General features: G+C 47.3%; 1 protein-coding gene across 1 annotated transcript in view; it reads left to right on the top strand.

Annotated features, from left to right (window-relative positions):
• The window catches only part of LOC119962322 (lactase-phlorizin hydrolase-like), a 96,252-nt gene that overhangs the window by 7,063 nt on the left and 62,228 nt on the right, over positions 1 to 26,961 (top strand). Inside the window, exons 2-6 of the mRNA XM_038790303.1 lie at positions 1,900 to 1,985; positions 15,700 to 15,756; positions 16,378 to 16,449; positions 23,972 to 24,086; positions 24,710 to 24,809. Of these exons, the coding sequence (XP_038646231.1) occupies positions 1,900 to 1,985; positions 15,700 to 15,756; positions 16,378 to 16,449; positions 23,972 to 24,086; positions 24,710 to 24,809 (430 nt within the window). The remainder of the gene's footprint in view (positions 1 to 1,899; positions 1,986 to 15,699; positions 15,757 to 16,377; positions 16,450 to 23,971; positions 24,087 to 24,709; positions 24,810 to 26,961) is intronic.

The raw sequence follows: 26,961 nt of genomic DNA, 5'->3' as shown, positions 1-26,961 counted from the left end.
CGCTGTACCGTCTGCTCCTGGTGGCGACGGGTTGCAATCCGGGGTGAGGTTGCAAACAGAGAAGGCGGGTCGACCTGAAGGGTCGTGAGGCCGCAAACAATAAGGGGCAGTAGGGGCCTGCCAAATTTCAGGGTTAGGCTCTGGAGGTTGCAGTGGACATCCAGGCCGAATAGCAAGGCAGTGCAGATATTGGGGAGGGCATAGAGCCGGAAGCCGCTGAACTCTATGCCCTGGATGGTGAGGGTGACGATGCAGTACCCCCGGATCGCCACGGAGTGGGATCCGGAGGCCAGAGAGATTCTTTGGTTAACGCGGTGTACCGCGAGGGAGAAGCACCTTACCGTATCGGGGTGGATGAAGCTTGCAGTGCTCCCGGAGTCCAGAAGGCAGGATATCTTGTGCCCGTCGACCTTCACCTTTGTCGACATAGTCGTGAGGTTGTGCGGTCGAGACTGGCCGATCATGACGGAGGTGAGACGCAGCTGGTCGTCGGCGGTTGCAGGCGAAGAGCAGCCCGACGAGGTGCCCGACGGGCAGGGGTCCTGAGGCGGGTAACATGGCGGCGCCCAGACCCGCATGTGTCCTGGGGCAGGCAAGATGGCGGCGCCCTCGGGCCGCATATGTCCTAGGGCAGGCAAGATGGCGGCGCCCATTGGTTCTGAGGCAAGCAAGATGGCGGCACCCACAGGCCGCACGTGTTGTGGGTGGAGCAAGATGGCGGCGCCCACGGACCGCACGTGGTCTGAGGAAAGGAAGATGGCCGCGCCCACTGGCCGCACGTGGGGGGTGCAGGGACAATAGCGGCAATTGAGCGGGCCTGGCACACTACAGCGAAATGTCCTTCCTTGCCACAGGCCTTGCAGAGCGCGCTCCGCGCCGGGCAGTGCTGCCGGGGGTGTTTTGTCTGTCCGCAGAAGTAGCACTTGGGTCCCCCGGGGTTGGTTGGCTGCAGCGCAGCGGAGGCTTGCGGCTGTCGCTGATGGGATCCACGATGGGTGGCCGCTGGTGGGGTCCACGATGCACTGGAGGGGTGGGCCGTGCAGTCGGGGGCATAAGCCTGTACATTGCGTGAGGCGAATGTGAGCGAGAGCGCTAGTTTCGTGGTCGACGCAAGGTCAAGCGTGGCCCCTTCTAAGAGGCACTGGCAGATGTAATTCGATTCTATGCCCATAACGAACGCGTCTCTCATCAGCAGGTTCTAATGTTTGGAGACCGAAATGGCCTGGCAATCGCAGTCTCTCACCAGGGCGAGCAGGGCACGCCAGAAATCTTCCACAGACTCACTGGGAAGTTGGTGCCACGTGGACAGGAGCTGCCTGGCGTAGATCTTGTTGGTTTGTTGAGCTTAGTTCTCCTTCAGTAGCGTCATGGCCTCTGCCTAGGTAGGCGTGCCCCGGACGAGGGGAAATACGTTGGAGCTCAGCCGCGTGTACAGAATCTGGAGCTTCTGTGCCTCTGAGATTGGGTCTGTTGCAGACCCAATGTACGCTTCAAAGCAAGTTAGCCAATGTTCAAAGTCCTTTTTGGCGTTGTCTGCTTGAGGATGCAGCTGCAGGCAATCCAGCCTGATGCAGAGGTCCATCTTTGAAAAGTCTCTGTGTAATAAATTGATGCACTATCAATTATGACGAGACAAGAGTAGAATGTAATCGAGGCTTTATTACACAGAGATGTGTGGCCTCCTACAGCAGCTGACAAAATGGCTGCTGTTCGAAGAGCACACACATTTATACTCCGCCTACTGGGTGGAGCCAGCAGGCAGGGATCTACCCCCGTACCTGTAGTATAGGAGCCTTACCGTATTACCAGTATATACAATATTATACAACAGTGGTGACTACCACATGTACCCTGAACAAAATTCAATCCGGGTTCATTGTTGTTATTTTTTGTTTACAGGAGGAAGATTGTCTATTGTTTGGAGCATTGATGACATGATTTCTACAGATGTTATGTTCAAGCCATTTCAGCAAATTATCAATGAGGTGAATGGTCAAACTTGAATCTCTTACAAGCTGCGCCAACCAAGAACTATCTGTATTACCATCCATGTGTCGATGTCTTCCTATTCCCAATGAGTAGTAGTGCCTTGAAATTATACTACATAAGGATTAATCCAAAAGTGCTCATTTTCACATAGTATAATTTTATTGCCAATGAAAGCACACAATAAAGCAGTATGTTCTTTTTGATGGACAGAAGCAAAGGTCAGAAAGTTGGCAAGGACTAAGATAATTAATTGTATTATAATTTCAGTGGGCAGCACGGTAGCATGGTGGTTAGCATAAATGCTTCAGAGCTCCAGGGTCCCAGGTTCGATTCCCGGCTGGGTCACTGTCTGTGCGGAGTCTGCACGTCCTCCCCGTGTGTGCGTGGGTTTCCTCCGGGTGCTCCGGTTTCCTCCCACAGTCCAAAGATGTGCGGGTTAGGTGGATTGGCCATGCTAAATTGCCTGTAGTGTAAAAAGCAAGGTTAAGGGGGGGGTTGTTGGGTTACGGGTATAGGGTGGATACATGGGTTTGAGTAGGGTGATCATTGCTCGGCACAACATTGAGGGCCGAAGGGCCTGTTCTGTGCTGTACTGTTCTATGTTCTATGTTCATCGGTGAATAAGAGTGTAGGTTTTCAGAGTTTGTGATATCACATCCTCAGTGATAAGGTGATATAAACAAAGATTACAATTAACGCAGAAAATCTGAATATGTAGAACCTTATTTTCAACAGAATCTTGTATTGAAGAAAATGTCTTTCACGCCCACAAAATACCTCAAAGCATTTCACAGCCATTTAAGCGCTTTTGTAATGTAGCCATAGTTGCAATCTGATTGCCAATATGCATACAGCAATGCCCCTCAAATTGCAAGGAGATGAATAACTAGATAAATTAGTTTTAAGAGATGGTCATGGAATAGAAGCTCACCTGGACATCGGAAGAATTGCTCTGCTCTGCTTTGAATAATGTTCTGGGGTCTTTTAAGTCCATATTTAGGACATTTTAGTTAAAAGGATGTGCTGTATAAAAAACCTGCTAGCAGGGCGTGCTAGAGGTGGAGTTCTTGATGTATTTCTCTTTTGTGTAGAACAGAATAAGAGGGACCTCCCTGTTTTGGCGGGTAGTTCAGCTCAGAAGCAGAGGTGTGTGTTCTTGTGCTTGTATTCTTCTTTGTTTAGAAGTGACAATACATTTCAAATGACAATGAGGATGGGATTATTAGGAGCTGTAGAGGCTTTTGACCCAGCTAGTGTGGACTATGTAGTTTATTTCGAGCAAACGGAAATGATTTTTTGTTGCGAATAAGATTGAGGAGGAAAATCAGACCTTGGATTTCTTACTGCCATTGGAATTAAAATCTTCACTTTCCTGAGAAATGTTATTGCCCCTGACAATCCAGCAGATAAAAGCTTTAAAGTGCTTGTGGACGTTTTGGAAAAAGCACCTCGATCCCAGACCAGCCATTTAAAAGTTTCACCATAAGGAACAGTATGAGGGTGAGTCAGTTCCCCAGTTCCTGGCTGAGTTGAGAAAATTATTGGAACATTGTGACTTTAAACATTACCTGGAAGAAGCTTTGCATGCTCGCTTGGTTTTTGATGGCAGAGCAAGAGCTAGCACTGATAAAAGAGTTCTGTATTGCGCAAAGCAAAGAAATGGCAGAGAAACAAACTGGAGATTTGAAGGCGCATTCTAATAATGCTGCCATTAATAGGGTAAAATCAGGGAATACTCGCTTCCAAACATGGTGCCGCTGTAATGGTAAAGGAAAAAAAATGCAGAAGTCTGCTGATTGTTGTCACTGTGGGGGAAAAGGGAAATAGCAGCAGGAGGGGGCCATTCGGCCCTTCGAGCCTGCTCTGCCATTCATGATGATCATGACTGATCATCCAACTCAATAGCCTAATCTCGCTTTCCCCCCATATCATTTGATTCCCTTCGCCCTAAATGTTATATCTAACACACAGTGTGCATGCAGATCTGAGGCTGATCACAACCATCAGGGAAATGGCATCACAACGAGCAAATAATCAAGTCACAGTTGAAAATAAATAGGCAGTTGAAACAGACGCATTACTTAGAAACAGCTACCAATGCAATGCAAGTCTAGACGTCACGAAAAGTGAAACTAACAACGACAATGCAGAAGAGCGACGGTATTGCATCCAAGTTGATCCGAAACTTGATAAAGGGCTAAAGGTTGACATTGCCTTATGTGGTAAGATGGTTGAAATGGAGGTTAGCACCAGAGCATTTGTTTTTATTGCTCCAAAGAAGACATGGGAGAACATTTTTAAGAAATGCTCATTGGAGGAAACCTCCCTCCAACTTTGCACCTACACTGGCGAACCTTTGAAAATGTCAGCTAAAGCTGAAGTACTAACAAAGTTATCATTTATCATTGTGAAAGGGGATCACCCATTAAAACTGGCTGAAAGAAATATCGGCTAGACTGGAATAAAATAAATAAAGTGCATGGCAACCCCATGTTGCAGTCCTTGTTGGATAAGCATGCTGGTGTCTTAAAGGAAGGTCTTATAAATGATTAAAGACATTGAAGCCAGACTTGCTGTGAAGGTGAAAGCTTCTCCAAGGTTCTTCAAACAACATCTCCAACAATAGAGGTGAATTATTCATAAAGCTTGACCTTTCACAGGCATCTTTGTAAATGCAGCTGAGTGAAGGTTCCGGGAAGAATACAACGACCAACGCACACAGAGATCTGTATCAATACAAACAACTACCATTCGGAATTGCGGCATCACCAGCCTTGACAAAATACTGCAGTGCCTCTCTGGTGCAAACTGCTTCCAAGACGACATGCTCATTGTGGTGGTATGGATATGAGAACTGCCATTGGTGCAGAGCACTGGCTTCCCATTGGCTCTGGCTGGTCATGTGCCTCTTGTCCGATTGGTTGGGACTAGTCATGTTACTGCTCTCCAATTGGTCGAGAGGCAGGTAGGCCCCGCCTCCGAGGTGGGGTACAAGTACCCAGAGTTCCCAGCGGTTGGCCATTCTCTGGAGTCGACCACCGGGCTAACAACTAGCAGATTAAAGCCACTATTCGGATCCTAAATGTGTCTTGAGTCGAATTGATGGTACATCACTCATCATTAAGAAAAATCTCTCAACTCATTTAAAGGTTCCAGCAGGATCCTGTCTGGACTGGAAAAATACAGCATCCATTGTGAGAAATCCAAATGCTGGTTCCAGAAGAACTCAGTAATCAATGTAACTGACCTCACAACCTCGCCCAGCAAGGTGGTGGTGAAAGCACCACAGCTCAGAAAACGTTAAGGAGCTCTGTTCATTTTAGGGGATTGTGAATTACTATGGTGAGTATGATTCCAGTTTTGCCTACCCTGTGGTGTAATAGGATGGTGTAACAAGCCCCAGAGAACCTTGATGGGCCAGAGATATTCAGAATACGATGAGAAGGCAGCACGGTAGCATGGTGGTTAGCATAAATGCTTCACAGCTCCAGGGTCCCAGGTTCGATTCCCGGATGGGTCACTGTCTGTGCGGAGTCTGCACGTCCTCCCCGTGTGTGCGTGGGTTTCCTCCGGGTGCTCCGGTTTCCTCCCACAGTCCAAAGATGTGCGGGTTAGGTGGATTGGCCATACTAAATTGCCCGTAGTGTCCAAAAAGTAAGGTTAAGGGGGGAGTTGTTGGGTTACGGGTATAGGGTGGATATGTGGGTTTGAGTAGGGTGATCATGGCTCGGCACAACATCGAGGGCCGAAGGGCCTGTTCTGTGCTGTACTGTTCTATGTTCTAAGGAAAAAGAGGCTTTTAGCAATTACAAGGGGAGCAAATCAACGGAGGAATTAGTCAAGTACAGAAAGTGCAGGATGGAGCTCAAGAAAGCAATTGGGAGAGTAAAGAGGGGATATGAGAAAACTCTGGATGGTAAAAGTAGGGAAAATCCTAAGATATTCTGTAAGTATACCAATGGAAAGAGGATAACCAGGGAAAGAGTAGGGCCCATGTGTGGGTGGAGCTAGAGCAGGCATTGCCAAACACAGGAGATGGGTCGCGGGCGGGTGTCGGGAGGGTCGTGGAGCCGTCCGTCGCAGCGCTCCCGATTGCGCAAATCCACACGCAACAGCCGTCTTTTAATAATGCCGGCTGTCGAGCGGCCTTCAAAATGGCCAGGAACAGATTTTTAAAATTTGGACGCACTGCGCATGCGTGCCCGATCATTGTTTTTTATGTGGTCGCTTTTTTTTATTTGGTCGTAGCCTTTTTCTTTCAAGGTTGGGGGGCCAAAGGAATCATTGGGGCCAAAGGGACCCAAAACCATTTCCTCCATTTTTGTCAGCAACAAACGAGGTAAGAGAAAATGGTGGGTCGCGAAGGTCAGCCGGCGTGGGTCGCGAAGGTCGGCTGGCGTGGGTCGTGAAGGATGGCCGGTTGGTAAAAATGGGTCCCCGGAAAAAAAGTTTGAAAAGTGCTGAGCTAGAGGACAGTAGGGTGTTGAATGAATATTTCACATCTGTCTCCACCCAAGAGAATGAGGAGGCCGATATGGAACTCTGGGAGAGAGACTGAGGTTCTTGAGCAAATTGTCACAGGGGATGACAAGGTTTGGAGGTGTTGGAAGGTTTAAAAGTGGACAAGTCTGACTATGGGGGAGGTGCCAGAGGATTGGAGGACTGGAGACCAGCTAATGTGATTCCATTATTTAAGAAGTCTTACAACACCAGGTTAAAGTCCAACAGGTTTGTTTCAAATCACTAACTTTCGGAGCATTGTTTCTTCCTTCCTTCCTTCCTTCACCTGAGGAAGGAGCTGCGCTCTGAAAACTAGTGTTTGAAACAAACCTGTTGGACTTTAACCTGGTGTTGTAAGACTTCTTACTGTGCTCACCCCAGTCCAACACCGGCATCGCCACGCCATTATTTAAGAGAAGGTGTAGAGATAAGCCAGGGAACTACACACCTGTGAGTCTCACATCAGTGGTAGGGAAGCTATTGGAGAACATTCTGAAGGAGAGAAGCTATCTCCACTTGGAGAGGCAAGGTTCGATCAGGAATAGTCAGCATGGCTTTGTCAGTGGGAGGTCATGCCTAACAAATTTGATTGAATTCTTTGGAGCATGTGGCCAGGTTTGTAGATGAGGGCAGTGCATTTGCTGTAGTTTATTTTAGAGGATTTTAGCAAAGCCTTTGACAAGGTCCTGCATGGGAGGCTTATAAAGAAGGCAAATGCACATGCGATACAGGGTAACTTGATAAGGTGGATTCAAAATTGGCTGAACTGTGGGAGACAGAGGATGGAGACAGATGGCTGCTTTAGTGACAGGCAGCCAGTGTCCGGTGGCGTAATACATGGATCAGTGCTGGGCCTCCTATTGTTTGTCATTTATATAAATGACATAGATGACTATGTCGGGGGTGGGTGTGACGATCAGTAAATTTGTGGATGATAAAAAGATTGGCTGGGTGGTTAACAGTGAGGTTGAGTGGCTTGGGTTACAGGAAGATATAAACGGGATGATCAAATTGAGATCAAAGTGGCAAATGGAATTTAAATCTGAAAGGTGTGAGGTGATACACTTTGGAAGGAGTAATTTGACAAGGAAGTATTCAATAAATGGCATGACACTGGAACGTTCTGAGAAACAAAGGGACCTTGTTCATAGATCTCTGAAGGCAGAAGGGCAGGTTAAGAGGTTGGTGAAAAAGGCATATAGAAACTTGCCTTTATCAATCGAGGCATAGGTTACAAAACCAGGGAGGTCATGTTGGAGCTGTATAGAACTTTGGTGAGACCACAGCTAGAGTGTACAATTCTGGTCACTACATTATAGGGAGAATGTGATTGCACTTGAGGGGTTGCAGAGAAAATTCATCAGGATGCTGCTTAGGATGGAACTTTTAAATTATGAAGAGAGGTTGGATAGGCTTGAGTTGTTTTTGCTGGAGCAGAGAAGACTGAGGGCGATGTGATCGAGGTGTACAAGATTATCAGAGGAATGGGCAGGATGGATAGGGAGCAGCTGTTCCCCTTAGATGAAGGGTCAGTTACGAGGGGACACAAGTTCAAGGTGAGGGACAAGAGGTTTATGGGAGATTTGAGGAAAATCTTTTGACCCAGAGGGTGGTGACGGTCTGGAATACACTGCCTCGCATCCTTTAATCAATACCTGGTTGAGCACTTGGCACGCCATAACATTCAAGACTATGGGCCAAGTGCTGGCAACTGGGACTAGATAAGGGCCTTTTGTGCGTCGGTACAGACTTGATGACCCGAAGCATCTCTTCTGCACTGTATTATTCTGTGATTCTGTGACACCAAGGCAGCACCTCTGAATAATCTGCTTAAGGGGAATTCAAAATGGATTGGTCACAATCAGGAAAGTTTCAAAATACCCAAGTAAGAGCACACTTCTGCTGAAGTCCTGGTATATTTCAATGAAAAGTTGCCTATCAGCCTGGCTTGTGATGCATCTGGATAGGGTGTTGGAACTGTCATCTCCCAAACATGGCAACGAACAGCCCATTGCATACACCTCATGTATATTGTCCAAGTCAAAACAGAATTATGCTTCAATTGAGAAGGATGCTCTTGGACTAATCAATGAAATGAAGAAGTTTCACCAATATTTGTAAGGCCACTGATTCACCTTAATTACAGACCACAAGCCTTTGGCCTGGTTGCTTAGCCTGAAGTCACAAACCCCGACATTGCTGCTGTGCGCCTACAAAGCTGGGCACTGATTTTATCTGCTTACCAGTATAAAATTACATTGCACTCTACTCATGGAAATACAGGCGCACTTTCCAGACTTCTGTTGCACCACAGCTCCACAATCTGGAGTGAAGTCACTGCTTTCAATGTGAACCAGGTAAACATGTTATCTGTTAAAATAGATCAAAGTCGAGTTGAAACGCAGATGGATACTTTGCTCTCCAAAGTTTACCTCTACACACAAAAAGGTTGGTGTGCACCCCAAGAAGTGACGAGTTTAGATCTTGGTACGCGTGCAGAGTTGAGCTGACTCTAGAAGATGGTTGTTCGTTTGGGGGAATCAGAGTTGTTATTCCTCCAAAATTCCAAACACGAGTGTTAGAAAAACTTCACCTCAGTCACATGGGAATTGGCAAAATGAAAACATTGGTTCGTCTACATTTAAGGTGGCCACACCTGGATAAAGACAGGAAGGCAAGTCAGTGACTGCCTTCCAAGCTATGAAATGAAGTACCTTCCTGCCGCTGCCACCATGGGCTTGGCCTGACCACCCATGGCAGGGACTTCATGTGGACCTTTTGCCGGACCACTTCTCGGACATACGTTCGTGATTATGGTGGATGTCCACACAAAAGTGGCCTCATGTTATTCCCATGATGTTGCCTACTTCAACAAAGATCTTTGAAGCTCTCTGGAATGTGTTCACTACTTTTGGATTGCCGGAGCCGATTGTGTATAACAATGGCACAGAGTTTGCATTATGAGAATTTCAAACATTCCTGAAAAACAATGGCATCAAGCAGATTCTCATCTGCCCTTGTCACCCATATTCAAATGGTGGAGTGGAATATTTGGTCCAGACATTCAAATCAGCCATATTGATGGGGAGGATTCAAGCAGCTTGGAAGTTGAAGCTGAAGAACTTTTTGATGATCTGCCTTAACACTCCACATCCACCAAGAGACATATAACCTGTTGAACGTTTGAAAGATGGCTGCGTACCAGAATGGATTTGCTGTGTTTGGATTTGAAAGGAAATATTGGTTCAAGGAAACTTGATCAGAATAAGTCACATGACACTTAAATAAACTAGCTCATGTGTTTAGTCTGGACCAGTCGGTTTGGGTCAGACATTACTGTGGAACATAAAAGTGGCTCCTGTGAAGAATCATCAAAGACCACTGACCTGTAATGTAAGTAGGGCAGCACAGTAGCATAGTGGTTAGCACAGGGCTTCACAGCACCAGGGTCCCAGGTTCGATTCCCCACTGGGTCACTGTCTGTGCGGAGTCTGCACATTCTCCCCGTGTCTGCGTGGATTTCCTCCGGATGCTCCGGTTTCCTCTCACAGTCCAAAGACTTGCAGGTTAGGTGGATTGGAAATGCGAAATTGTCCACAGTGTCCAAAAAAAAGGTTAGGAGGGGTTATTGGATTAGGGGGAATAGGGTGGAAGTGAGGACTTAAGTGGGTCGGTACAGACTCGACGGGCCGAATGGCTTACTTCTGCACTGTATGTTCTATGTTCTGTGAAACACATGTGGAAGAGACACACTGTTCAGATTAGAGAAGCCAAACTCAAAAAAACACATATCCAGAGATGTTCAGTCACTGTGGAGGGTTTCTGGGAAACATCTCCAGTTGGTGAAACGCAACTTGATTAAACTGACAAACGTGTATCTGTAACTATTGAACCTGAACAGAATCAAGTGGAACTGCAGAACCTTCCTTTTCCAAACAAATAAACTGACATGCCTCAGCAAACACGCCTCTCTAATTATACACCCTGGCCAAAATTCTCCCATCTCAAAGCAGATGGGAAGAAAGATAGGAACAGCTAGTGCATCTGGAGATCCCGCACGGTGTGGTAAATAGTGAGGAAATTACAGATTACAGCGTTAGATTACCGGACAATATAGATGGGCTGGTCAGATGGGCAGAACAATGGCAAATGGAATTTAACCCTGAAAATTTTGAGGCCTTTTGGGACAACTAACAAGACAAGGGAATATACAGTGAATGAGAAGACCCCATGAAGTACAGAGGATCAGAGGTGTGCATGTCCATTGATCCCTGAAGACAACAGTTACACGGGCAGGGTGGGTATAGAGGGATATGGGCCAAATGCAGACAAGTGGGACTAGCTTAGTGATAGAAGCTGGGTGGCATGGACAAGCTGGGCCGAAGGGCCTGTTTCCATGCTGTAAACATCTATTACTCCAGAAGTGGATAAGACTGTTAAGAAGGCATACAGGATGCTGCCTTTATTAATGAGGCTTAGAATACAAGGGCAGGGAAGTTATGATGGAGGTGTATAAAACTTTGTTTTGGGCCATAGCTGGAGTACTGTGTGCAGTTCTCGTCACCTCGTTATAGGAAGGAAATGTTTTGCACGAGAGAGGGTGCAGAGGAGATTCAGGAGGATGGTGCCTGGGCTGGAGTGTTCCAGCTACCAAGAGAGACAGGAAAGACTGGGTTGTTTTCCCTGGAGCACAGAAGGCTGAGGGGGGGGGACCTGTTTAAGATGTATAAGATTACGAAGGGCATAGATAAGGTGGATAGGAAGGAACTTTTCCCCCTTAGCGGCAGGATCAATAACCAGGGGGCATAGATTTAAGGTAAGGGGCAGGAGATTTAAAGTGGATGTGAGAGGAAACTTTTCATCCAGAGGGTGGTTAGAATCTGGAACTCACTGCGGGGAACCTCACAACACTTAAGAAATATTTAGGTAAGCACTTGAAATGCCACATCATACAAAGCTACAGACAAAGTGCTGGAAAATGGAATTAGAGTAGATAGGTGCTTAATGGCTGGCATGGAAAGGATGGGCCGAAGGGCCTCTTTCTATGCTGTAAAAATTCTATGACTATCTGTGACTCTAAATGGTGGTCGGACTGCTGTAAGCAGTGGGAATGCATTCCCACTGACTCTTTGCGTGGTGGGGAAATTCCACCTGGAAATTCCTGTCCTTGTACCTGTGTTCATTAAGGTTAATCATGACAGGTGATTCATGTGATGGGAAGATTAGTCAGTAATTCCTATTATCATGTGATTATGAGATTGCGAGAAGGTGAATGATACAATCTCTTATTTATCTTCAAATAAACTGATTTTATCACTGCGTCTCCACCCACCAGCAAGAAATGGAAATTTTGCCTCCTTCCAGACAGTCACTGGAAATTCAAAGATCTTTTTAAACGTTATTCGTCTCTATTCAATGTGTAAGGCCACACATGGAATACTGTGTACAGTTCTGGTCACCCTATTATAGAAAGCATATTATTAAACTAGAAAGAATGCAGAAAAGACTGCAGGAAAATGGATAGACTGGGACTTTTTTCCCTGGAGCGTAGGAGGGGGGTGATCTTATGGAGGTCTATAAAACAATGAGGGGCTTAGATCAGGTAGATTGTCAACATCTTTTCCCAAAGGTAGGGGAGTCTTAAACTAGAGGGCATAGGTTTAAGGTGAGAGGGGAGAGATACAAAAGAGTCCAGAGGGGCAATTCTTTCACGCAGAGGGTGGTGAGTGAGCTGCCAGTGGCAGTAGTAGAGGCGGGTACAATGGGTCCAGTTGTTGGAGGTGTTCAAAAAATACAACTTTATTTGTTATTCATTCACCTTGATTCTCTTATATAAAAATTGATAACAAAACTTAGATCAAATAATACGCGAAAACACAATCAAACGAAAGGATACGAAAATATTAGAAAATCAATAGATGGTTCAGAATTTCTTAGAGCATGGATTCAGAACAAAAACTGCCTTATTCTTAAAAAAATTCTAATGAACGGTTTAGTCCCCCTTTCATTCCCATTGGTTTCTAATTCTCAGCTCAGGTTTCCTGATATATTCAAACTGTCTGTCACTTAGAACATGATTTGTTACCCAAGCATTGGTCATTACTTAAAATTCACTAATGCCCATCAAGTTAATTAAATGTCTACGTACACCCGCACGTATGCCATTCCAACAAAGATAAGTGGCGGGATTCTCCGAGTTTCCGTGCCGAAATCGCGATCGGCGCGGGGGCGGAGAATGGGCGTTGAAGCCGAAATATGGCGCAACGCCGCTCCCGCGATTCTCGGATCCCCCGAGAATTGCCATGAATCGCACACGCGGTCTACGCAGCACGGGTAGGGGCCATTGGCAGCAGCCCCCATGGCGATTCTCCAAGTGTAACTGGCCAAGTTCCCGATGGTGTGAGTCTTTCATGGTCTCACCCATTGGGAACTAGGCGTTGGCGGCTGCGGACTCAGTCTGCGGCCGCCTAGTAGGGGGCGGGGTATCCTTCACCGGGGGGGGGCCTCATGAACGGCCGGGGCAGCGATCGGGCGGCACCGATCCGCGGGCACGTGCGATCTCAAGGTAGGGGGACCTACGTTACTGGTGCTCCGCGGTGTGAGTCCGCCATGCCCCACAGTGGCGGCCAGAGCTACGGGAAGCACTACGGGGCCTTGCTAGCCCCCTGAAAATTGCAGGATCACTCATAGCCCCATTATTGGAGAATCCCATCCCAGATGAAATGAAATGAAAATCACTTATTGTCACATGTAGGCTTCAATGAAGTTACTGTGAAAAGCCGCTAGTCCCACAGTCCGGCGCCTGTTCGGGAAGGCTGGTACGGGAATTGAACCATGCTACTGGCCTGCCTTCGTCTGCTTTAAAAGCCAGCTATTTAGCCCAGTGTGCTAAACCAGCCCCTAGATGTTTGCATTAACCTTGCTGTTGATACATTTTAAACATTACAGGGGATTTTTATGCAACTTTTCATAAAACAATGTTAGATTCCTTCATATGTTAAATTCCTTCATAGCAGCTCCTATTTCTTTTATCTGAAACTCTTCCCACATTGACCTTGTGGATTCTATCTACATTATAAAATGTACTGCATCAATTCTTAAATTTCCCAAATAAATCAATAAAGCAATCAGTAAACCAATCAATCTATAATCTATCAGTGAACCAGATGCACCTTGGCCTTTATTCAGCGAGCCATTTCCATGTTGGCTTTGATGAAAATACCTGTAAAAGTGATTAGCACTTTAGGTTAGGGACAGGGTCAAAGCTGGTGTCGATCCGAGGGAGTCATGTGTCTGAGCCAGCGAGGCAGGATGTTAGGTTTTGGGGGAGAAAGGAGCGGGGACTGATGGAAATGAAGGACTTATTTCTATAAAGGCGGTTTGCGAGTTTGGAGGAATTGACGGGGTGGTTTGGGATTCCACAGCAGGAGGCTGCTAGGTATACGTGGGTGCGGGATTTTGCAAAGAAGGCTTTTCCAACTTTTCCAGGGGCACCACCCTCTTCATTGTTGGAGGGGGTACTGTTGGTGATGGGGCTGCAGGGTGGGGGAGATCACCTCGCCAATCTATGGGAGAATTTTGGCAGCGTTGGAGAGGGTTAAGAGCAAGTGGGAAGAAGAGCTGGGGATTGCACTGGAGGAGGGATTATGGTGGGAGATGAAATGAAATGAAAATTGCTTATTGTCACAAGTAGGCTTCAATGAAGTTACTGTGAAAAGCCCCTAGTCGCCACGCTGTGGAGGATGAATATCTCAACCTCATGTGCGAGGCTGGGATTGATACTTGATACAATTGAAAGTGGTACACAGAGAGCACCTGACGAAGTTGAGGGGGTTGTTTGAGGGGGTGAAAGAAATTTTGTAACTGTGTGGGAGGGGTCCGACCAATCACGTACATCTGTTCAGGTACTGCCTGAAATTGGAGAAATTCTGGTGATCGTTATTCAGCACCTTGTCGGTGATCCTGCATGTGGATTTGAAGCCCAGTCCCCTGGGGGCCATATTTGGAGTGTCGGACTTGTCAGAGCTGCAGATGGGAGGAGGGGGGCAGATTTTTTATCCTTTGCCTCGCTGATTGCTCGCAAGTGGACCCTGTTGGGGTGGAGGTCAGTCTCTTCGCCCTGTGCCTCAGTACAGCTGAGGGACTTGACGGAGTTCCTGTATTTGGAGAAGGTTAAGTTCATTTTGTGGGGGGGGGCGAACAAGGGGTTCCTCAAGAGATGGGGCCTATTTATATTACACAGTAAGGAGCTGGTTACCATCAGCTATTGAGGGGGGAGAGAGTTGTGGGTGGGGGAGGAGTGGGGGAGTTGGGGAGGTGTTTGCTCTGAGTACTGGGGTATTGAAGGATGGGGGTATGTTTGTTTTTTTTTGTTGTTTTACTTTACTGTGTTGTATATTTAAAATGTTAAAAATTGAATAAATATATATATTTTTTAATATACCCAAAGAGTTGTTGAGATAGATAGCATAGATACATTTAAAGGAATGTTAGGTAAACATATGAAAAGCAAAGAAATAGGAGAAAGTGTTAATGTTGTTAAATATGGGAGGAGACTCATGTGGAGTATAAATATCAACATCTGTTGGGCCTTATGTTTCTGTGCTGTAAATACATTATAACATTATTTTTATTGTACTGTACATTATCTATAGTAGTCAGTTTCTTAGTAAATTAAAAAAGAATCACAAACTTTCCATTTGTGCCAAAAAAAAGTAAGTCTCCTTGAAGGCTCACCAGTGCGATTAGCAGAAATTTGCAATGGTGATTAATCTGATCTGGGGCCGAGGTAGGTTTTGTGGATGGTCCAACGTCCAGGGCAATGTTCTTTAAACTATTGCAAAAGATTGCAGAAACTTGATATCCACCAAGTACAATTTACGCTTATTCTTTTGTGCTGGTTTGGCAAATTGCACTTGGTAACAAATATCAAAATCTTGTGGAGACTCCTGCCCTGTACCTAGAAAATCTTTAAGTCAGGTGGCAGTGAGGGGAATGTCTATAACAGAATAATGTTATATGGACTATGAATATTGCAGGCTAGTTCATCCAAATGGCCTTTGCTTGCTCTGGACTTTGTTATGATTATTGCATTATAAACATTTAGGAGAAGATTTTAAAATGTACATACATGGGAGCTGCCAAAAGAATGAAGTACATTTAGAAATTGGATAATTCCTTATTTTATAAAATGCTGTTTTCTGTTTACAGGGAATGGTGGATTTGATTGCTGTAACTGTACCATATGATTGTGTGCCAAACCAAAAGGTGAGATGTAGAGTGTTATATGGCACTAAAACTTAATTAAGGCTTTTAATTCCCGTACTAGCCTCCCCGGACAGGCGCCGGAATGTGGCAACTAGGGGCTTTTCACAGTAACTTCATTGAAGCCTACTCGTGACAATAAGCGATTTTCATTCATTTAATTCATAATTGAATATTTACTTACAAGAACAATAACCTTCTAAGGTAAACCTTAATGGGGACATATTTCTACTAACCAAATACTTGGATATTCACCAAGATATGAACAATGATGACGCTACCTTTTACCATTCTTTATCAGAATGCCATGTTTCCTCCTATGGTTAAATATGTTGTGTGCCCGATATTGTTGGCATCAGTTTTGTTCTACTAACCCAATTAGCTGATTGTGTGCTCCTGTTAGTTTTTTTATTCTTTGTAACAAAGCTCAATCAATTGAGCATCTCACTCAATCCTCTGACAGTGACCTATCCAAACACTGGTAAGGTTCATGTTTTTAAAAAAAAAGCCCCAAAAAACTATAAATGACAATTTGTAGAACATTATCATTTTTTGGAATGATTTCAGTGCAATTTTGTATCAGATCTCTAAGCCCGTGCTGATCAGGAATCTTTGTTCTTTCAGCTTGACCCCTCAGGAAATGAAGTCTCAAAAGCAAATGAAGATTCTTTACAGAAAAAGCTGACAAAAATCAAGGTACAGTTGAAGTAAAATAAATTGCTTTGACAAAGAGTCATTCAGACTCGAAACATTAGCTCCCTTCTCTCTCCACTGTCTCTGCTGTCAGACCTGCTGAGGTAGTCCAGTATTTTCTGGTTCCATTCTTCCCCTTGCACAAAGAGGCACAATCATTATTCAATTTGTACAAGTTGAAATAATCAGAAACATTGATTTTTTTCAAATTGAATTGTCCATTTGCTGGGAGTATTATAGGTCATTATTAGAATCTTATTGTGTAAAAGGGGGCATTCAGCCTATCTACCTGTACTTTGAAAGAGTTGTCCAATTTGGTCTCACAGCCGAACATCTTTCCATAATCCTGTAAATGAGCTCTCTTCAAGGCATTTGCCATTTGAAAGTTCCTATTGAATCATTCACCCATCATTTTTTCAGGTAGTGTGTTCCAGACAGTAACAACCCCCTGTGTGAATTAATTTCTCATTTTACATCTAGATCTTACACCAGTTATTATAAATAATGTGACCTTTGATTATCAATCAGTCCACCAGAGGAAACTATTTCTCTCCCTTGTTCTATCAAAACCACGCATAATTTTGAAAATGTCTATTCGGTCTCCTCTTATTCCCTCTATAAGGACTGCAATCGCAGCCTTTCAAATTTTTCTCAACTATTTGAAGACCCTCATCCCTGGAACCCTCTTGAAGACCTGGATATTCTTCCTAAACTATGGTGCCTAAAATTGTTCGCAATACTCTATCCAGTGATTTGTAAAAGTATGACATGACTTTGTTTTTGTATTCAATGTCCCTATTTACAAAGCCAAGTATCCGATTCACTTTCTTAACCGCTTTGTCAACTTGCTCTGCCACCTTCATGAATCTGTGGTGGTGCATCCCCCAGGACCCTCTGCTCTAGAATATCTTTCAAAATATCGTGAGCAGGATTCTCCAGTCCCCGAGTGATGTGTTTCACGGAGGCGTGCCATTTGCTGGCAGCAGGATTCTGATTTCCTGTCGCTTGTCAATGGGATTTTTCCATTGCAGTCGCCTCACGCCACCAGGAAACCCGTGGGCATGGGTGTGCTGCCAGCGGGAAAAGAGAATCTCAACGGCTGGAGAATTCCGGCCCCTATCTCCTTGTTGTTTTATCCAAAGCGAATCACCACACATTTATCCGCATTAAATTGCATCTGGTGTGTGCCTGCCCATTTTCCTGTCTGATTATGCCCTTATGAACTCTGCTACTATCCTGCTCACAAGGGAGGCACTGGCATAGTGGTACTGTCACTGAACTAGTAATTCAGAGACCCAGGTGGTAAAATTTGAATTCAATAAAAAAAATCTGGAATTAAAAGTTGAATGATGATCAAGAAACCATTGTCATTAAAAACCCATCTGTGGGCGGCATGGTAGTGCAGTGGTTAGCACTGCTGCCTACGATGCTGAGGACCCGGGTTCAATTCTGGTCCCGGTCACCGTCTGTGTGGAGTTTGCACATTCACCCCATGTCTGGGTGGGTCTCACCCCCATAACCCAAAGGTGTGCAGGTGAGATGGATTGTCCACGCTAAATTGCCTCTTAATTGGAAAAAAATAATTGGGCACACAAAATTTTTTTTAAAAGCCATCTGTTAATAATGTAATTTAGGGAAGGAAACCTGCCATCCTTTCCTGTTCCAGCCTACATATGAATCCAGATCCACAGCAATGTGGTTGACTCTTAAGTGCCCTCTGAAATGGCCAAGGAAGCTCCTCAGCTCAAGGACAATTGGGGACGGGTAGTAAATGTTGGCTGAACCAGCGACGCCCACATCCCAAAAATGAATGAAAAGCTTTATTCGCAAGTTTTATATCATCTGAGAACTTCTAAATTGTATTCCCTTTACCAGTGTCCAAATAATTGAATAGTAATACTGAATACTGTATATTCATGTCCAACCAGAAAAACATCAGTTCATCACCAGTCTCTGCGCCCAATTTCCCGTAACCAATTTCATACCCAAGTTATCACCATCTTTTTTAATGCCATGCACTTCTATTTTCTGAGAAATTTGTTTTGGTCTACTTCATTTACTGCTTTTCTAAAGTTCATCCACTGCAATAGCTTTACCAGTGCTCTGTTACTTCATCAATGCACTGAATCAGGCTAGTCGGAACACGGTTTGTCTTTGACAAATCTGTGCTGGCTGTTGCTTTTTAAGTCAGCTTCTCCAAGTGAGATTTACTTTTGTCCAAGAGATGCATCAATATTCAAATGAACGCAATGACAATCATTATAATGTAGAATCTCAACTGGAATGTTAACTGCAGATTTCTTTGTACCAGACGAGGCAAAATATGACAGTAACTGTGGGTAAAAATAGCACAGGCCAAAAGATTTGTTCTTATGGCATAATTTTAATGCAACGTCATGGACGTGCACGTCAGTCCCCAGGGGCAGATAGCACCCCGACTGTGATTTGTGACCCCTGTCATGATTTGTGTGGGTTTTTCATTGATTTTTAAAAAAAAATAATTTTTATTCAAATTTTTCAACAACAAATTTTCTCCCAACAATAAAATAAACAGAGTACAAAAATAAACAAGAAACCCCCCCCCCCCCCCCCCCCCCCCCCCCCGCCCCGAATACAAAGCAATAAATTAATAACAATACAAAAAGGCAAGAAAAAAGAAATGTAGCAGACAAACAGTCGCAAAAAAAAACCCCCCTTAACAGATTCCTAATCCCCCCCCCCCCCCCGGGTTGCTGCTGGGATTGACCACCCTCTAGCGCTCCGCCAGAAAATCGAGAAAGGGCTGCCACCGCCGGAGGAACCCTTGCTCCGATCCCCTCAGGGCAAACTTAACCTTCTCGAGCCTGATGAACCCGGCCATGTCGTTAATCCAGGCCTCCGGGCTCGGGGGCTTCGCGTCCTTCCACTGTAAGAGAATCCTACGCCGGGCTACTAGAGACGCAAAGGCCAGAATGCCGGCCTCTCTCGCCTCCTGCACTCCCGGCTCCGATGCTACCCCAAAGATCGCGAGCCCCCAGCCCGGCTCCACCCTGGAACTGACCACCTTGGACAAAGTCCCCGCCACCCCCTTCCAGAACCACTCCAGCGCCGGACACGCCCAGAACATGTGGGTATGGTTCGCCGGGCCTCCCGAACACCTCCCGCACCTGTCCTCTCCCCCAAAGAACCGGCTCATCCTGGCCCCCGTCATGTGCGCCCTATGCAGCACCTTCAGCTGAATTAAGCTGAGCCGTGCACAAGAAGAAGACGAGTTCACCCTCCCCAGGGCATCCGCCCATGTCCCATCGTCGATCTCCTCCCCTAGCCCCTCCTCCCACTTCGCTTTCAGCTCTTCCACCGAGGCCTCCTCCTCTTCCTGCATCACCTGATAAATTGCCGAGATCCTACCCTCACCGACCCACGTCCCCGAGAGCACCCTGTCCTGCACCCCCCTAGGCGGCAGTAGCGGAAACTCCGCCATCTGCCGCTTGACAAACGCCCTAATCTGCATATACCTGAAAGCATTCCCGGGGGGAGGCCCCACTTCCCCTCCAACTCCTCTAAAGTCACAAACTTCCCATCGAAGAAAAGGTCCCCCATCCGCCTGATGCCTGCCCTATGCCAACTCAAAAACCCACCATCTATTCTCCCTGCTGCAAACCGGTGGTTGCCCCATATCGGCGCCCACACTGAGGCCTTCACTTCCCTCCTATGCCGCCTCCACTGCCCTCAAATTTTGAGGGAAGCCACCACTACTGGACTCGTAGAATACCTTGCCGGGGGCAGTGGGAGCGGGCCATCACCAGCGCCTCCAAAGTCGTGCCCACACAGGACACCGCCTCCATCCTCTTCCATGCGGCACCCTCCCCCTCCATCACCCACCTACGGATCATCGCCACATTTGCAGCCCAGTAGTATCCACACAAGTTGGGCAACGCCAACCCACCTACCTCCCTGCCTCGTTCCAGGAATACCCTCCTCACCCTCGGGGTCTTGCGCGCCCACACGAACCCCAAAATACTCCTGTTAACTCTCCTAAAAAAAGCCTTCGGGATCAATATGGGGAGGCACTGGAAGAGAAACAAGAACCTCGGGAGCACCGTCATCTTAACTGACTGGACCCTACCCGCCAAAGAGAGTGGCAACGCGTCCCATCTCTTAAACTCCTCATCCATCTGTTCCACCAACCTTGAAAAATTTAGTCTATGCAGGGCCCCCCAGGTCCTAGCCATCTGGACCCCAAGATATCTAAAGCTCCTCACTGCCCTCTTCAACGGGAGCTCTCCTATCTCCCTCTCCTGGCCCCCCAGGTGCAGTATAAACAGCTCACTCTTCCCCCCACTCCGCACCAGGTTCCCTCCTGCATCTGTGACTCCCCCTATCTCTCTCGCTGCCTCCCACTTCCGGAACTGGTGGGCCAGCATTATGCTTGCCTTCTCCCCGTACTCGTACACCGCCCGCTGCGCCTTCCTCCACTGCGCCTCCGCCTTCCGGGTGGTCAGTATGTCGAACTCCGCTTGGAGACTGCAACGCTTCCTCAAAAGCCCCTCTTCCGGGACATCCGCATACCAACTGTCCACCCATACCATTTCTTCCACCAGCCTCTCCCTCTCAGCCCTCTCCACCCTCTCCCTGTGCGCCCGAATGGATATCAGCTCCCCTCTAACCACCGCCTTCAGCGCTTCCCAGACCACCCCAACTTGCACATCCCCATTGTCGTTGGCTTCCAAATACCCCTCTATGCTCCTACGGACCCGCCCACATACTTCCTCCTCTGCCAGCAGCCCCACATCTAACCTCCACAGCGGGCGCTGATCCTTCCCCTCCCCCAGCTCCAGGTCCACCGAGTGCGGAGCATGGTCAGATATAACTATCGCCGAATACTCCGCCCCCACCACCCTCGAGATTAGCGCCCTGCTGAGGACAAAAAAGGCAATCCGGGAATAGGCCTTGTGGACATGGGAGAAAAAGGAAAACTCCCTACCCCCCGGCCTCAAAAACCTCCAAGGGACTACCCCTCCCATCTGATCCATGAACCCCCTCAGCACTGAGACCGCCGCCGGCCTCTTACCCGTCCTTGACCTCGAGCGATCCAGGGCTGGGTCCAACACGGTGTTAAAATCCCCTCCCAAGATCAAGCCCCCCGTCTCCAGGTCCGGGTTTCGGCTCAGCATTCGCCGCATGAAGCCCACATTGTCCCAGTTGGGGGCGTACACATTGACCAGAACCACCCGTTCCCCTTGAAACCTACCACTCACTATTACATATCTACCTGCACTGTCCGCCACCACACTCGACGCCACAAAGGACAAGCTCTTGCCAACTAAAATCGCCACCCCTCAATTCTTCGCATCTAGCCCCGAGTGAAATACCTGTCCAACCCAACCTCGTCTCAGTTTCACCTGATCCGCCACCTTAAGGTGCGCCTCCTGGGGTATAGCCACGTCCGCTCCCAGCCCCTTCAGGTGCGCCAGGACCCGGGACAACTTCACCGGTCCATTCAGCCCCCTTACGTTCCACGTGACCAGCTGAATCTGGGGGTCTTCCCCCTTCTTCTGCGCCGGTCAGCCATAACTCTCCCTCGGCTCACCACGTGCCCGCAGAACTCCCCAGGCCCTTTCCCCATAGTGGCAGACACCCCCCCCCCCCCCCAGCCCCCCCATCACCAGCAGTTCCCCTTCAGCCCCTGTAGCAGCAACCCGGTATCCCCCCCTATTCCCCCTCCCCCCAAACCCCCCCCCCCCACCCAGCTAGGGCCCCCCCTAGCTGCGTAACCCCCTCCATCGTACTTCCGTAAGTCAGCCGACTCCTGCTGACCGCGGCTGCTCCCGCCATCCCAACGACCCTGCCCCGATGCAACACAACCACCACTCCCCCCCACCCCGTGCCGGCCCTGCCTCCCAGATCTCCGCACCCTGAGCCGTCTGAGTCGCCGTGAGCTTGTCCAGCAAGGTTCCAGGATCTCAGCCCGCAGCTCTCTGAAGCAGCGCTGGAGCAGCTCCTGCTGCTCCTGCGCCCACTGCTGTCACGCTGCCGGTTCCCCGCCCGCCGCCATCTTGCTTTTCCTGCCTCGCACCTTTCTCTGCTGCAAAGCCAATTTTATGATCGCTCCGCTCCTGGTCCAGTCCATCCACCAGCTGATAATCCTAGTGGAAGTGTTCCCATACAGAGAAAAGTCCAACCAGCACCGCTGCGGGCCCTTAAAGGAGCCCAAAAGACCAAAAATAGCAGGAGCTACCAAAAGTGCGGCTTAGCTCCGCATCCCCGCAACCGGAAGTCGGGTTTTTTCATTGATATAGTTGAAGAAACCCCCATGAGCTGTGCAGGTAATTGTCCCTGACTCTGCCTCTCTCTCCTGGACCCGGGCTGACTAACCTGCTTGTGTTATTCAGTGTTATTCTGTGGGCGGCACCATAATACAGGGGGTAGCACAGTTGCTCCACAGCTCCAGGGTCCCAGGTTCGATTCCCGACTTGGGTCATTTTCTGTGCGGAGTCTGCACGTTCTCCTCATGTCGGTGTAGGTTTCCTCCGGGTGCTCCAGTTTCCTCCCAGAGTCCAAAGATGTGCAGGTTAGGTGGATTGGCCATGCTAATTTGCCCTCAGTGTCCAAAAAGGTTAGATAGGGTTACCAGGTTTTGGAGATAGGGTGGAGTTGAGGGCTTGGATGGGGGGCTCTTTCAAATGGGCTTAAAGGGCCGAATGGCCTCCTTCTGCACTGTAATTTCTATGATTTTGGGAAAACCTGTAACCCAGAAGCAAAGTGGCTTCCTCTGCACCCTTCTCATCTTAAAGTCCATCACTATGGCATTGTGAATCATATGGGCCTTGTATCCAAGTGATTGGCTATCCTCGAGACCCCAACTCTTTATCTTGGAGGTAAATGGGCAGTTTAATGCACAATTGCTTACAACCTCAATAGCTTTCTGGGACTTTGAAGACTAACAGTATGTCCGCTGTTAACACACAGGCTGCTGCTGTCAGTTCTGAATTTTGCAATTTCCCTATTGCAATCAATCACTCTAAAGTAGATTGCAGAAGGGAAACCACCCAAACAGTGCTGGCTGTTGGGCACTAGGAGGTGCCCTGGCACCCAACACTGCTGCAACATAGATGACAGGGAATAAAATACAGGATGTATTTCCCTTGTTTGCTTTGTCATAATAATTTTACCCAACTGTGGATAGGAGCAGTATGCACTCTCTCTTCAAACGGAAAATTGATGGACAAAAAAAGGGGTAAGTGCCTGAACTGTCCCATCGCACAGTCAGCTCTGGTATCCCAGATAACATTAACTTCAGGTCCTCCCTGAGGTTTAAGGCCTTTATATCCTGTGACGCAATCTGGTCAGAAATGTTTATCTTGACACAAGGTCTATCTTAGAATTTACTGTCCACAATAGTAAACCCCCTTCTACCATGTGAACTGGAATTATGCACAGATTGAGGTGTCACAGATTAGTGAAGATCGCTACTCTTATTACTCCAATGGCATCTTAAAGGATCAGTTTGCTAAGCAATGGAAAATAATTGTTTTTTACTTTGCAGGGCATTGGCACCTTTTTGCAGATTTTGGTCTTTAGCTTAGACTTTTCACAGTGTGCTGTTTCAGCTGCAGGCCGCACAGAGCCTTACAGAGCTGCACTCGCTGGAATTGTAAAAGGTATGTGAAGATTCTTCAACTTCCTGGGCACCAAAGGTCTCCTCTGCGACCCTCCACAATCCCTACGCAAATCTAAATGATGCCACAGTCTCAGAGGAGCCTGCTCTCCCCTTTGAAGGCTGACTGGTCATCATTTATCCTGTTGGTCACCACACCTCAGGTCAGGGGTGAAGTTGAGAAGGCAGAGCCTGAATAACCTCAGTCAGTACAGGAATTGAACCCATGCTGTTCGCGTCGCTCCGTGTCTCGAACCAGCCGTCCAGCCAAATGAGTTAAACAAACCCCTACACTCCAACACCAACCCCACTACTCCAATCCACCCATAAAAGGTTTACACACCACTATAATAAAACAGCAAATTATATCTCAATTTGGCATAAATTGAAAGGGTTGCATTCAGTCTTCTGCATTCTGGTGAGTTTTACTGGCGTCCCCATAGTTGACTGAGGCCTCTTGATACCGGAAATTTAACCCGATGTGTTCAAGTGACAATCCACTAAATATCAGACCTCTTAAACAAATGCGTTTTATTTGTCTCTCAATATCATTTATAGGTATTGCGGATTAGATTGCTCATAGTGGTTGTGTGTTCAATTTGTAACATCTATTTTTCTGTTTGGCAGCTGTAAATTACGATAAGGTGTCGATTATTGGCTGTGATGCCAGTCACCTTTTGGACACTTTGCCTCTGTATTACCAGACAAGCAACTCCGATAATAACAGGTAAATAAATTACAATATATGTTAAAATCTTCATGACCATATTGCAGTTTATTTGCAAAAAGGGGCGGGATTCTCCGACCCCCCGCCGGGTCAATCCTGCCCCCGCCGTGTCCCGAATTCTCCAGCACCAGAGATTCGGCGGGGGCGGGAATCGCGCCGCGCCTGTCGGCGCCCCCCCCCCCCCCCGGCGATTCTCCAGCCCGCAATGGGCCGAAGTCCCGCCGTTGTCATGCTGGTCCCGTTGCCGTGAATCAAACCACCGACCTTACCAGCGGGACCAGGCAGCGCGGGCGGGCTCTGGGGTCCTGGGGGGGGCGCGGGACGATCTGGCCCCGGGGGGTGCCCCCACGGTGGCCTGGCCCGCGATCGGGGTCCACCGATCGGCGCGCAGGCCTGTGCCGTGGGGGCACTCTTTTCCTTCCGCCTTCACCACAGTCTTCACGATGGTGGAGACAGAAGTGACCCCCTCCCCTGCGCATGCGTGGGGATGACGTCAGCAGCCGCTGACACTCCAGCGCATGCGCGGACTTCCGCCGGCCGGCGAAGTCCCTTCGGCCCAGGCTGACGTGGCACCAAAGGCCGTTCCTGCCGACCGGCGGGGCGCCAACCACTCCGGCGCGGGCCTAGCCCCTCAATGTTAGGGCTTGGCCCCTAAAGGTGCGGCCACTCCATCCCGCCGGGACCCCCCGCCCCGCAGGGTAGGGGAGAATCCCGCCCAAGAAATGTGCTCTGAAAAATGTTGTAGCTTAATAAAAGCTCAGTGAAAACACCTTTAAGAATGCAAAAACAAAAGGAATTGGAGCAGGAACAGACCAGATGGTATAACGAGCCTGCTCCACCAGTCAATACAATCAGGGCTGATCTCGAGCTTCAATTCCATTTTCCCACCCATTCCCCATATTCTTTAATTCCCCGAGATACCAAAAATCTGTCTATCCCAGCCTAAGACTGCATCATTATTAATATAGGGGAAGGGCATGGCAGTAATAGAGGTACTGTCATTCAACTAGTAATCCAGAGGCCCGGGCATCACAGTGGCACAGTGGTTGGCATTGCTGCCTCACGGCGCCGAGGTCCCAGATTCGATCCCGGCTCTGGGTTACTATCCATGTGGAGTTTGCACATTCTCCCCGTGTTTGCGTGGGTTTCCCCTTGATTGGAAAAAATGAATTGGGTACACTAAATTATTTTTTTTAAAGTAATCCAGAGGCCCAGACTAATGCACCAGCGCCATGGGTTCAAATGCCACCACAGCAGCTGATATAATTGAAATCCAACAAATAAATCTGGAATTAAAAGGTAATCTCGGTACCGGTAATCATAAAAGCATTGTCGATTATTAAAAAAACCCACCTGCTTCACTCCTTTATGGAGGGAAATCTGCTGTCCTTACCTGTGACCCACGGCCCTCTGAAATGCCCTCGCAATGACTCAGTTGTGTCAATCTGATATGACACCTAAAAGGAATGAAGCTGGAGGGATCACCTGACATCAGCCAAGGCACCGGAAATGACAATAATAAAACCAACCTTTGTCGACCCTTCAAAATCCTCCTTTCCAACATCTGGGTGCCTGTAGCAAGAATTAGGGAGCTATCCCAGAATCTAGCCAAGAAGCAGCCTGAAAAGGTCATACTCACCAAATCATTATTATCCACAATGGCAACCAAAAAACCTGGCTGTAACTGTGAAACATAAAATCAATTTACTGATGTAAACAAATAACTACAGAAATATTAGGCCATGGACAGTGATTCTTCTCTCAAAACAAAACTTTGAATGCTAGAAAAATACTAATGAGAAACTTATAATGAGCAAGAAATGGCATTCGAAGATATAAACACTGAAATCAAATTGTATTTCTGTTTTAACTTAATTGTCAAGTGCCAGACAAGTGTTGTCAGGCTGTGCACAATGGTGACGAGAGTCTGAATTAAATATTTAAAAATATTTTCTGGACTATTTTTCATTGCTGTAAAAGTGGTACTCAGTATTACCTGTGAGTGGACCTTCAAAGGAGTTATTGAAGAAATCTTTGTATCTTCCTCGATGATGCACTTCAATCAGAACTCAATTCCTGGTTTGAATGTTATTTATATTAATGATTTGGATGAGAATTTAGGAGGCATGATTAGTAAGTTTGCAGATGACAC

This window comes from Scyliorhinus canicula, chromosome 2 (assembly GCF_902713615.1).
Source record: "Scyliorhinus canicula chromosome 2, sScyCan1.1, whole genome shotgun sequence".
Taxonomy (NCBI): Eukaryota; Metazoa; Chordata; class Chondrichthyes; order Carcharhiniformes; family Scyliorhinidae; genus Scyliorhinus; species Scyliorhinus canicula.
This window is presented reverse-complemented; position numbering and strand designations above follow the sequence as displayed.